This window comes from Trichechus manatus, unplaced genomic scaffold (assembly GCF_000243295.1).
Source record: "Trichechus manatus latirostris isolate Lorelei unplaced genomic scaffold, TriManLat1.0 scaffold00007, whole genome shotgun sequence".
NCBI classification, from domain to species: Eukaryota; Metazoa; Chordata; class Mammalia; order Sirenia; family Trichechidae; genus Trichechus; species Trichechus manatus.
This window is the reverse complement of record NW_004443943.1, coordinates 27,431,346-27,444,890: the sequence shown is the minus strand read 5'-3', so window position 1 is coordinate 27,444,890 and position 13,545 is coordinate 27,431,346. Positions and strand designations below refer to the sequence as shown.

At 47.7% G+C, this 13,545-nt stretch overlaps 1 protein-coding gene across 3 annotated transcripts in view; it reads right to left on the bottom strand.

Annotated features, from left to right (window-relative positions):
* Nucleotides 1–13,545, bottom strand: part of PAX2 (paired box 2) — an 81,235-nt gene that overhangs the window by 47,053 nt on the left and 20,637 nt on the right. For all 3 annotated transcript variants that reach the window (XM_023739068.1, XM_023739059.1, XM_023739064.1), the window contains exons 4-5: nt 2,629–2,714; nt 909–1,028 (exon numbers count right to left, since the gene is read on the bottom strand). In XM_023739068.1, coding sequence (XP_023594836.1) covers nt 909–1,028; nt 2,629–2,714 — 206 coding nt within the window. The remainder of the gene's footprint in view (nt 1–908; nt 1,029–2,628; nt 2,715–13,545) is intronic.

Here is a 13,545-nt window from a genome sequence, read left to right as displayed (position 1 = left end):
GGGAGATACCCTTAAACTCATGCACCTTCCCTAGGCCAGATTACATCTTCCCCAGGGGGGGACCCTGAGAGAACTGGGACAGGAAGCAGGCTGCAGACATTGTACCTCTGCTGATCTCCCCTAGCCTTGGCCTCATGCAACAGAAGAGAACTAAATGCTCACCAAGGGACCCCTAATGCCACAACGTGTGTGAAACACCTTCTCCCAAGCTCATCCTTGCCATTCTCAATGGAGGAAGGACCTGGAATCGTAGTCTTTCTTCATTTCAGTGATCCCCTTATTTCATTTTTCCTCTGCTCTTCCTCTCCATTCTCCTTCATTCCCTACTCTCTTTAATAGCCCAACACCCCACTGCCCCTTGAGGTGTTCCAGGGTGGGCGAAAGGCAAAAGAGTAGCCCTTGTGCTGTTTCTTCCCATGGAGAAGAAGAGTCAAAGGACCAACTCCCTGGGTAGTTTACTGGGGGCAGTGTCCATGTGTTACAGAGAAAAGACCCCCAGGTCAGCTGCAGATGACATCGCTTCCCACCTCTTGCTGGGTTGGGATCAGGTGAGGACAAGACAAGTTGGCCTTTCATCCTCGGGTCAGAGACCAGCTGCCCCCCAACTTCCAAAACCTTCCCAGGTTAAGTGGCCCATGCTCCTCCTCCTGGCATTCCACTGGGATCAATGCATGAGTCCCAGTGGAAGGTGAGGCAGTTGGGGCTGCTGAGCAGATGGTGAAGCTGATGGCCCCACCAGTAGCCTCCCTCCCTCTATCCAGGAGCCAGCAGGACAGTGGGGGGACCTGGGCTTTGCTACTAAAATTGATCTCACAGCAGAGCAGCTGCGAGGCCAGGCCGAAACCGGAGCTCTGAGTCCAAGGACAAAGCATGCAAAAAGGAAGCCAAACCTCTTCCCTCCTCCCTACCTTCATCACGTTTCCTCTTCTCACCATTGGAGCGAGGAATCCCCAGGATCCCATTGATGGAGTAGGATCCCACTGGATCATTGGCGGCGCTGGAGACAGGAGGGGAGGCCGTGCTAGAAACTGGGTGACAGGAAGGAGAAGATGCCATAAGAAGAGCAGTTGTGACCTCAGGCCAGAGCCCCAGGGCTGGGGGCAGAGAAGCAGAGGAAATGAGGGGGTGGGGGCCCATAGTCCCCTTCTTCCTCTGGGGCTAAAGGGGGAACATGTTGCTACATTTAGTCCGGGCTATTCAATTCTACCCAGCCCTGGAGTGAGAGGAGACCAGTAAACCCTAGGCCTTCTCAGTAGACCTATAGGTTTCACTCGGGTCCCCGAACTCATTCCAGTGAAGATGGTTGAAGTTCAGGCCCAGGAAACACCGAAACTGACTCAGTCTGGAAAGTGGTTCCGTGCTCCTTTAGAGAGCATGATTCCTAGTCTGCCTCCCTCACAGCTCGCCCAATTCCCATGGCTGAGCAAATCCCTCTAACAAACCCCAGCTCATCATTTCTCAGTCTCTTGGGCTGAGTCTTTACCAGTCCTGATTTAGAGTCGGCAGTTTTCTAAGATCTGCCTCTGATTCTCCAAAAGACACAGAATGGTCCTGATACACCCCAGGGTGCACAGCTCCTCTCCCTCAGTTGCTTCTGGTCTTGAAACCACCTGAGCAGTTCCTAATCTTCCCCTCAGGGCACAGACTAGTGAACCTGTTCACTGAGCGGTGATCGGCTCAGGTACAGCCTGGCCTCACCCTCCTTCCCAGCACACGCTGTTATGCAGACCTAATAAACAACAGCTCCTGCCAACTCCAGGAGGGCTGGGACCAGCGATTGCTACTTCCTGCTGGTCAAGAGAGAAGGGAACAGCTGCCAAGAGGGGCATCAGGGAAAGTTTAATCACATCCCAGCCCCTCAAGCCCCAGGCCTTAAGTATAACTGCAGCAGCACCAAGTACCCTTGGGCCTAAGGGAAGCCCAAGTAGTGTGTGGCGGTGGGGCGGGGCCTTCACAGGTGTTCTGAGAGGCCCGGTTGCATCTCTGAGAGGCCATGAGCAAGGGTGAGTAAATGAGGAGGACGGTGAGGGGCAGAGAGCTGCAGAGTGAGTGAGTTAGAGACAGAGATCGCGAGAGACAGGCCATGCAAAACCAGAGGCCATGAGGAGAAAGGGGGAGAGAAGAGACACAAATCCAGAGACACACACAGGGAGAGGTGAGGATAGAGGAGGAAAGGCAGAGGGGAGGAGAGGAGAGGAGAGGGGGTGGGGGAGGAAAGAAGACAGACGGATAATTTTTTTTTCTTTTTAAATAGAAAGATGGAATAAAAGAGTAGATGTGAATCAGATAAAAACAAAAGATGGAGGAGAAGCAGGAGGAGAGACAGGAGAAGAAAAAGAAACTCTGGAAGACAAATATTGATTTAACAGAGAGAGAGAGAGACGGACTGATGAAGGTAAGGCAGAAGTGAGGTGATGTGGACAGGAGGCAGAGAACGATCCAGGTGGACTAGTCTCTCTCAGGGAAACCCTGAGCCTCTAGGAGCTCAGGGAGAGCAGGAATTGAGAAACTGGCCAACTAAGCCTTGGACCTCAGACTAGACGAGCTGCCCCCGAAGGTGGAGCCAGGTTTCCTCAGTTTCCCTCGGTGGGCCCAGCTTCCCCTTCCTCATTCCCTGAGCTCTCTTACCAATGGTGTGGCCAGGGGCAGTTACTCCCGTTCCAGCCCCATCCGGCGTTGGGTGGAAAGGCTGCTGAACTTTGGTCCGGATGATCCTGCAACAGCATCACAACAGCATCACACATCACGTGCCTCTCCAGGTCTGACCACCTCGAGCCCAGCCCTGGGAGGGGCTCTCCCAAGCTTCCCTCGTTCCTTCCTCATCAGTCTGCTCTCTGCAACCCTGCCCTCACTGACAGCTGCCAGGCATGGCTTTCCCTCCTGGTGGCTCCACCAGGCCCATCTAGTGTAGCTGTGGGTGGAGGCGATCTGCACTCTGCTCTGCCCTGTGCATCATCCAACTGCAGCTTGACTTTTGCTAGCAAGGATCAGGGCTGCACACTGAGTGGAGCTCAGCATCCTTTCCCTTTCTCGGGGGTGGGGACTGCTGTGGCTTGCTGTCCATGCTTCCCTCTTCAACTACACATATCTTCCACTGGTAAGAAGACTTCCTGGTCTGGAGACCGTTTTGGAGCAGTTTTTCCTATTGGAAATGTGTCACAGGCCTCCAGAGTCAGAGGACGGGGTGGAATTTCCTCATTCCCTGAGCTAAGAAGTAGCCATGGAAGCGCTGGGTCATAGGTGACCCTTTTGTCCCCAGGATTCCAACATAGCACATGGTCCCTTTGCCAAATGTCAGGACCCAAACAATCTCTTCTTGAGTCTGCTTATTGTCCTCAAGCAAGTCCAAGCCCTGTCCCCACCTGGCTGGCTGGCTGTTGGCCTCCTTTTCTGCCTGAGGGTCTTACTTGGGGCACAGTCTCTTCACTGGCCCAGTTGAAAAGCCTGGTGCCTCTCTACAGGCCCAAGGGTGGAGATGGAATCAAGCATCTGGGGTGGGGGGCGGGGGTTGCGGAGTGCGGAGGGTGAGCCTACTTTTCAGTGATTCAGAAGAGCCAGACCCAGTGATCCAAAAGACCAACCCTGGGACCAGCACTGAGGAGTGGCCCCCTCCACCCACTGGTCAAATAAGGCACCCTTGGAAGCAATTTTTCCATGGCCTTGTTCCTCCTCCCAGAGAGGTATGTGAGCCATGCTCACCTCAACCAGCCAAGTGAGTCACAAGCCACAGCGGGCTCAGCTCTAACTGGCATTTACTGAGCACTTGCAGGCAATAGGGATGAAACCCCTACATCACAGTGCTGGAAATTAAGTTAGGGAGAGAAGATATACACCCTCAAAAAGCTAAGTAACCATGAGGGAGCCGGGCGGTAAGTGCCAGAAGGATTCAGAGGAGGAAACACCATGTAGGCGGGGGAATTGGGGAAGAAGCCACTGAGCAGTTAGAACTTGATGTAGATCTTCAAAGCAAAGTAGGACTGAAGTTGGAGGCACGTAGGATAATGGAAGGAGTCCCTGGGTAGTGCAAACAGTTAATACGCTCAGCTACTAACTGAATGGTTGGAGGTTCGAGTCCACCCAGAGGCACCTTGGAGGAAAGGACTGCTGATCTGCTTCCAAAAAATTAGTCACTGAAAACCCTAAGGAGCACAGTTCTACTATGACACACATGGGGTCACCATGAGGCAGAATTGACTCACAGTAACTGGTTTTAGGATAGTGAAAAGGGGACAGGGCTGCAGGTCAGGGACCCTGAGTCCCAGTTCTGACTCTATTAGTAGGAGGCCACATAGCCTTGGGCTTAACATTCGACATCTTTGGTCCTCAGCTTCTTCAGCTGTAAAATAAAGGGGCTGGACTACAGGACCTCTAAGGTCTCTTTCCCCAGAAAAAAACAATATGATTCTAAAAATGAGCAAAGAAGCAGAGGGAAGGACATTATAAGCAGGTGCTGGGGGTGGGTAGAAGCAAACGCATGGAAGCCAGAATGTGCATGATGTTTTCATGGGTCAATGCCTACACCAATCAGCCAGAAACAGTGGAAAGAAGGCTGAAAACTTGGATGATGATTATGACAGCTATTTTCCATTTATTGAGCATCTACTATATGCCAATATTATACACAATTTATAATATGTACATGTAATTTTGTTAATTCTCACAACAACCTCCAGAGAAGAGTAAACAGCTTATTCAAGATCACACTGCTAGTTAGGGCAGAGTCAGAATGCAGCCTCCAAAATCTTTTGCTTTTGGTTATTTTACCATACTTCTACCAGCATGTAAGAACCGGGTTCAGGGTGTCTCAAGCCATGAACAATTTCTAAACTAGAGGGGACGTGTACAATCTGATCCCAGTATAACAACATACAGGCATGAGGCATTAAGGAACGGCCTCTGGAAAGAAAGGGAAAAATTTGCAAGATTGTGAAGGCAGAATGGCCAGGATTTGGCTACTAACTGGTGTCCGTGGCTCTCAGGACCCAGTTCTGTGCAACTGGAAGGTTGGTGGTATGTAGCATTGGCAGGAATAGGGATGCAGGGAGGTAGCTGCTTTTGGAGCAAAGTGATGACATTGGTCTTAGACATGCAACTATTTGAGCTGGCAGGGGAGTATCCAGATGGACATGCCCATGCATCAGTTGGCACAGCAGATACAAATTTAGGAGACTGTCAAGAAAATGAGTGTTGAAAAGTATGAGATGTCTAAGGAGCGGAGGCTGGAGGACACCTACTTTCAGAGAAAGGGGGAAAGAGCCTGACCTTCCAAAGGAGTCAGAGAAGAATTGTTCACACAGGAAATGGGAGAAGCTGGATAGGGCAGTTTCACGTAAGACAGTGGAGAAGAGTGTTCTGAGGAGATCATAATCCACAGTGCCAACTGTGACATAAAAATTGAAGAGAATTGGCAACAAGAAGAAACACAGATTTGGGGATTTTGATGACCATTGGTGACCTTGGAGAGAGGGTCTCAGCAAAGTGACTGAAGCAGGGGCCAGACAGAGAGGTTAGGCAGTGAATGGGGGCTGAGAAGAGGGAGGCAGTAAAAGTAGACTGCTACCTTCAGAAGTCTGTCAGGAAAGGTAAGGAGAGAAAGGTGTGGAAGCCAGAGGATGGAACTAGCAGCTGAGTGGAGGGAAGGCTTCTTAGCGTAGGAAGGATCTGGATAAGTCTGTAGGCTGAGGAGGAAGAACCAGTGAAGAGGGGGAAATGGAATTGCCTGAGAGAATGTGGATGGTTGAGAGAGCAAGGCGGAACCAGGAGGGAGTGGAGTGGAGGGCACAGGGGAAGGAGTTGGCCAGATATGGCATATTTTGACACGGCCAAAAGCTTCAAACAGGAGCTTTTATCTCTCAGCAAAGCAGAAGGTAAGGTCATCTTCCAAGAGTTGAGGGGAAGGGGGAAGGTTTGGCACATGATCACAATGGGAAAGATTAGAAACTAGCTAAGGGCAATGTAGACTGGTCTACAAGAAAAGCTAGAAGTAGCTGCTCCTGATTCACTGCAGCAGAAGCTTCTGGGGTTTCACTGGGTACTGCAGGTGGCCCTGGCTTGAGGGGCTCTGGACTAAGGGAGCCCCAGTGCTGGGGCTGGGTGGAGCAGATAACTGGATGGCCTTGCAGAGTTTTTGTCTTTGTTACCCAGGGCCTCTGACCGCAGGGCACTGGTGCAGATATAGCTGAGGTAGCAAGGGATGAAAAATCGCTACTCCCTGACAGCAGCTTGGTGGTGCATGGGGAAAGAGCTGGGCAGGGTGCATGCTGTGAGTTACTCATGCTCTTGGTGTCTACCCACACCCCCCCAGGCAGTGGGCACTTGCCAGTCCCCAGCGCTGATCCCAGGGAACTTAAGAATTGGGACCATGGAACCCTGATGGTCATCCATTACACCCATGCACCTCACACAACAACCCAGCAACTCATGGGAATTTCACTAGGGGTTAGAAGGATGAAGTAAAGCAGTTGCTCTGGACAACCACCTGATACTATTTTCTCCCCTTCCTCCTCCTGCTTCTCCAATTCTTTTTCATTCTTGGCCCCAAAGGACATCCATGTCTTTCATGGCCCTAGGCAAGTTTGGCCTGGAGGGTCAAGTCCTTGGATACGAATCCTTGGAGGTGCAGTTAGGAGCACTGGAGGGCACATCTCCATTTGGGAGCTGGGAGGTGCCATCTCCCAGTTCCACGGACAGACTGTCCTGCTAGGTGCCTGCTCCCCACTTCTCTCTCTAGCGTGCTTTCCTCCACAGGAATGCTCTTCCTCTTCTACCATTTCAGAGGAGAGTTTTTCCTCTCCTGGGAGCTTGCAGGGCTTGGCCTGAGCTCCAGCATGGGGGACTTGCAGGCACTTAGAGTCACCCACATTCACAAGGGCGTGAGCACAGCAAAGAGAATCATGGTATAGGCTCTGGGCTCAGTCTGCCTGAGTCTGAATCCCAGGTCTTCTACTTATGGCGTGTGAAAGGCTTGGTGGTTTCTTATTCTCTCATCTGTAAAATAAGATAATAATACTATCCATTTCATAGGACTGTTGTGAGGATTAAATAGGATAATCCATGTAAAGTGATTTTCATGATGCTTTGCTCAATAAATGCTGGCTATAATAATAATAAAGGAGATCTGGTGGTGCAGTGGTTAAAAGTGCTCAGCTGCTAACCAAAAGGTTGATGGTTTGAATCCTCCAGCCACTCTGTGGGAGAAAGATGTGGCAGTCTGCTTTCATAGAGATTTACAGCCCTGGAAACCCTATGAGGTCACTATGAGTCAGAATTGACTCAACAGCAGTGGGTTTGGGTCTTTTTTGGTATAATAATAACTACTAGTATTATTATTCCTATGAGTGACCTTTAGCTTAGGATGCTTTCTGCTTAGGGGCTGAGCTAGGTGCAAGCAGGAGCCCTCCCAGCCCAATATGCCTGGTCAATGCAGGTACGACTGAGATCCTGGAAAGAGCATCAGGCAGACGGTAAACAGCAGCCACAGGTGTCCCAGCCCTGTCCCCAAAAGAAGTTGCATCAGAAAGACTCGCAGGAAGACAGAATGGGGACTAGACCAATCCCTGCCTGGGGGCTCTGGGAAGGATATGCAAAGGGCACAAACAGCAATTCCTTTAGGACCAAGAGATGCCAGGGGGTAATGGCAGAGCTTTGGAGTAAAGGATAGCAAGGCAGGTAGTGAGGTCACCCCTCTTCGGTTAAATCCCAGGGGGACTCCACCTCCCACCAAGTTGAACGTCAAAACAGTCTCATCCACTCTGTGAGTTAGAATGAATGCCATGCCATCGGTCTTCTATTAACGGTTTGTTAAACTCGTGAAGAAATGGAAAAGCTCTCAAACATTCCTAGAAAGCACTAAGAAGTCTGCAACTCCTATTCTAGTTCTATTTCCTCTTTCTTCCTCCTCTCATTTCCTCCTCCGTGTTTCATTCTCTGTCTCTCTCTCCTCTCTCTGTCTTACTCTGGCCCTCTCTCTAGCTCCCCTCTCTTTGTCTGTCTGTCTGTCTCCTTGTACCCTCAAGTCCCACTGTGGCTATGTGAGTTTATTGATTCCTGGGAGCTGGGGGAAAGCGGGAGGCAGGGCTGGGGTGCAGGCTCAGGGATGGAAATAGAAGGCTATAAATTATTTGTGACAGGAAAGCAATAGTGGCAGAGTGCTGAGCACAAGTCCTGTGTCACTATTAGATTCCTTTTAGCCTGATGACACTGTAAAAAAGGTTAAGTGTCTGCTGGAATCGTACACCTGGGGGGCCGGGGCAGCCTGGGAGCAGAACAAGCCACCGAGAGCAGGTATATCAATTCTCCAGGCCAATAATATTCCTCTCATTGATCGCCACGCAAAGTTCAAAAATCTCATTACAGCCAGGCAGACCGGGAACTTTTTACAAATCAATAGAATGATATAATGTATGTATACTTAGTACAAATGTATCTATTCATCTATACATCCATCCACCGTCCGCCTCAGGGTTTCCAAGTTAACCTACCCATCATATTATGTTATGTTATGTATGATATTATATTGCATTATATTATATGATAATAAATGGTGTGCAAAAACTCACCCTGAGGTGAGACAAGAAGAGATCCTATTAGCATGGAGGCGACCTCAGACAGCTCACCTTGCAGGGAGTGATGTGGCAGCCTTTCCAGGACTAAGCTGGTCAGAATTTCTAGAAGCAATGCTTCCTTAGCAGAGGCTCCAGTAATAAAAACTGCTGTCTACTGAGTATTTACTATGTACTTGACAATGTTCTAAGTGCTTCAAACAAAGAGTTCACCTAATTCTCACAACAACCCATTTTACAGATAAGGCATATTATAATTTGCCCAAGACCACTCATTTAATAAACGGCAAAGCTAAGGTTTGAATGGTGGACTGACCCAAGGGAGTATACCCAGAAACACTAAGCATACTGCCTCCAGCAGAGAGACACCCAAAAGCGCAGAATCCAATCTCCCAGGTTCTACTTCCAGTCTCTTGTTCTGTTATGTTCTGAGAAATGAAGTGTAAGGGGCTCCCATGAGCCTCAGTGTTCCCAACTGGAAAATGGGAGTAATAAGTCTTGCTGAAACCAGATGCTGACAATGCAGTGTGTACATGGGATCTCCACACATGTCCCCATGAAATCCTGCCCAGCTGCCCAGAACAGATTGCCTTCTCCACTTTGGAATTACTTCCTAATGGAATGGCAGGCTGTCCCCAGGCCAGTCATATCACTGCTTTGCTCAAAGAGCCTTGGGAGCAAGATGTCCGGTAACTACATACGTGTGTCATATCCATGTATAAATCAATTTAAATTGTCCTGGGGTAGACTGCCCACTTTAGAGTCTATGCAGAAAATACTTAATCCCTGGTCTGGGGCAAGTCTTTCAGGATCCGGTAAATCAAAGAACTGCAGGGTAGAGAATGTTTCGGACAAGCTGCCCACTGAACCACGTAGGGGTAGGTGGGACCTTTGCCAGTGACTTCAGGTTGCCTGGATCATTCCAGAGAACAAAACCATATTTGCTTCAGCAAGGATATTTTGTTCAGCTAATGCAGGTAATTGTTCCATCTCAGGCTTTGAGAGTTGCTTACATCAGGCACGAGTCCCTGACTCAGCCCCGAGGCAAGTAGGGGTAATACCAACAGCTGGAGACTTTTCACAGCAGAACCTAGAGACGTCATAGATCATCCGGGAAAATTTCCTCTCTCCTAAAAATGGTTCTACCTCTCCCTACTCCTGAGAACCCTAGGGAACTGGGCTATCCCCTCCGCACAACCCAGGAACTAAAAAATGGAAATTTAATTCCTCCCTCCCACAGGCCCCCAAAAGGAACAGCATTCACCCTGCGCCTGCCCTCCCCACTGACAGTCAGAGGCTCTTAACAGAAACTGTTTCCTTAGGCTCTGGATTTGCAGTTTGTGCAGAGTCCAGCGTTGTTTTGCCCACTCACATGCCCTGCGTGCTTCAGTTTGGAGAATTAACCACATGGCAGGCAGGGTTCTGAGCACTGTGCAGAACAGCCACTGATGAGAGTAAGGCCATGGTATGGTGTGAACTGTGTTCCCCCAAAATATGTGTTGAATTCCTGGCCCTTGTAGCTGGGAATGTGATCCTGTTTGAAACAGAATTTTTCTTTTGTTATGTTAGTGAGGTCATACCAGTGTAGGGTGGATCCTAAAGCTAATCACTTCTGAGTTATAAAAAGACCAGAATAGACAGAGACATACACAGAGGTAAGATAGACGCCAAGTGAGCATCATCTACAGGCAAAGGAATTCTTGGGAACAACCAGGGCTACTGACAAGGGAGGACCTCCCCCTAGAGCCATGCCCTGAATTTGAACTTCTAGCCTCCTGAACTGTGAGAAAATAAATTTCTGTTCTTTAAAGTGACCCACTTGTAGTATTTCGTGTTATAGCAGCACTAGCTAACTAAGACAGGTCATTCTTCAAAGCTGTGGCCAGGACCTTCCATTCTGGCTATAGAGGGGCATAGCTGGAATATAAAGGTTCCAAGGTTACCAAGGTTCCCCCAAGTGTGTCAAGAACTTCTGCCTCTTTTGTTGCATCTCAGAAGTCATAACTGAGCTCCGGGAAATGAGCGCCATACCAAAAAGCTTGCAGAAGGGTTTCCTCAAAGTATTGTCCTTGAACCACCTATATTAGCATCCCTGGGGGCTTGATAAAATGAAAATCCCTGGCTCCCATCTCAGACCTCCTGAATTAGGATTTCTCACAGTTAACTCTCCAGATTATCCTTGAACTCTCTAATGTTTGAGCATGGCTGGGCAGAGAAAATCACCCTTCTGATTATATAGAGAAGTCTTTAGAGAGTTATAAGAAAGTGCCTTACTCATACTCTACCACATTTCTCTCCATCTGATAACCTTTACTCCAACTGACACAGCTACCAAAGTTCAAGAAGCTAATCAGTTCCCCTGTGGAGACTAAACTATAGGTTAAAAATTAAAATAATTTCAAAATAGTTCTTGATACATTCCAGGATGACACATTCCTGGTGGGTCCCTTTGTGATCAGGTATATTTTCCACATCAGCCTTGCCTTCTAAGACTGGCATTGAGGACATAATCCCTCCACCACGTGTCCCTGGGAGCCCAGGCCAGACATAATTTACCAGGCTAGATGGGCCATGAGGCTGGTCGCAATAGTGATGGTTTATATGATGAAACGCAAGCATATGGATTGATTTAACTTTAAGATATGCATAAGTTTAAAAATTAAGGGGCAATGTGTTTAACTAACCATTTGGAAACCAGTCTGCAGTGCATGCCAAGCCCAGAGCATGACCAGACTAGCTCCTCTTGTCACAGGCCCTGCCCTGATCTACCAGGGCTTCTGGCTGGAGCTGTCCACTCCATGGGCCTGCTTGGGAGGCTCCAGAAGCTACAAGGCTGCCTAGTATAATGGAAGAAGGGGTGCTGCCATAGACTCCTTGCTGGGGCCACGTTTCCCTAAATGTTCCTGTCCACCCTCCCTGTCCCTTCACAGACATACCCACATCTCTGGGAGGGCAGAAGGGAGTGCACGTTGTGGAGGCAGAGGTGGGGCCTTCACAGACTCCCCCATCTCCTGGCCTCTAGCTTCTCATACTTCTCACCTAGTTACTCCAGCATTCAAAAACAATCTATCAGTCTGTCTTGGGATCCTCCTGAGATGTCACTAAATCCTACCATTGCTTCCTATTACCTACAGGATATATTCAACATTTCCTAGCCTTCAAAATCTTTCCCAGTCTAACTCCACCCTGGCTTTCCAATCTATCTCTCTCTGTTTCCCTCTTCTCCTCAGGGTCTAGCACAGAGCTGAACACTTGTTTCCTGCTTACCCAATTCACATTGCGCCCTCCCCTGAACTCTGAGCTCTGCGAGGGCAAACGTCATGTCTATTTTACCCGCCATCGTATTTCCAAGACCTAGCAACATTACCTGGCATAATGTAAGTACTTAATGATTCTTTGTTGAATAACAAATTAATATTATTATTACAGTGTATCTTATTATGAAAAATAACATAATCTTAGGGGACATAGTGAGCTAACATTTGTTTGCTATGGGCCAAACACTGTGCTAAATACTTGACAGCGATTATTTAATTTAATTCTCACAACTATCTATGAAGTAGGTACCATCTATCCTTATTCTACAGATATGGTAACTGAGGCTCAGAAAGGTGAAGTAACTTGTACAAGATCACACAGCTGTTAAGTAGCAGAGCTAGGATTTAAGCCAAGGTGCCTGACTCCAGAATTCATGCTGCTAACCATTGGGTAGAATAAGTTAGTCATATCCGGATAGAATCTGTGAGAGGCTGGGCCTGTTTATATGTGAATAGATGAGCTGCATATAATAGTAGTAAAAGTAATAACTAACATTTATTTTATATTTAATATAGTGAATATTTCATATTCATACAGTGCCTGTCATAGAGAACATTCATACAGTGCCTGTCATATTGTGAATATGAAATGCATCTTCTGTAATAAATGCATCTTCTCATTCTGATCCTAACCACAATTCTGTAAAGTGGGCATGTTCTCTCCTTTATCAAAGAGGCAATGGAAAGGCTAAGCAAATTGCCCAAGGTCACGTGCTTAATAGCATTGGAGCCAGACTTTGGATCCAAGCCTGGGACTCCAATATCTGTACACTGAACCATAATACCTCTTCTGGAAATTTCTATCTTTCTTTGCATTTATTAACTATTTGGGCATGAGCAAATTTTTCCTTCAGTCTTTTCACATCCATGATCTGAACAACTCAGCAAATGTATATGTAGATGATTAACAGAGATCACATGTAGCTGTGATTCTAAACATGCCTACCGACTCCCACGTACATGCCACGGTTGTATTTGATAAGCATCATGTGTATGTTACAAACCAACCACAGTGTTAGGTTAAGTGGCTATGCATTATATGCACTGGTAGGCTTTGAGGGTAGATTTTCTTATGTAGTTGCTCATGTATATGATTGTATGGGAAGACGGCATACAGATGTGTTTCTCCATGTTCTGTGTTTCTATGATTTGTGTTATCTTTATATTCATGTCTGTTCTACTGCACTGATCCAGGATTTATAATGCTGAATATATTTATCAAAACCTAGTTCATAAATATTTGCCCAGTATGCCTGTTTTGGTCAAATGTGTAAGCCACAGTCATACGTGACTCCACAGTCATCACTACTCCCTTCCCAGGGTCTTTGAGACACTCACATCACAATTGTGTTTTTATGTTGGCCCATGCACGGGTATCGATGTGCATAAATATGCATTTGTATACCTGTGTATCTCTCTGTCTATGGCCAGGACAGGGTGGGGGTGAGGGGAACGTGGAAATGAGAGAATTATTAAATGCCAAGTAGATGTGCAATAAATTCCATTGATTTTATAAACTCCAACTTGTCTTCAGTCTCCTTCCCTTCTTTATCCTGGGGGCATTGCAACGAAAACCTATTTTAAATACCTTTGCTTCTCTCTCCCCCTCCCCAAAAAAGTGTCAATATTTTATTTGGATTTTTAACTTCGCTCCATAACAGTTGTTT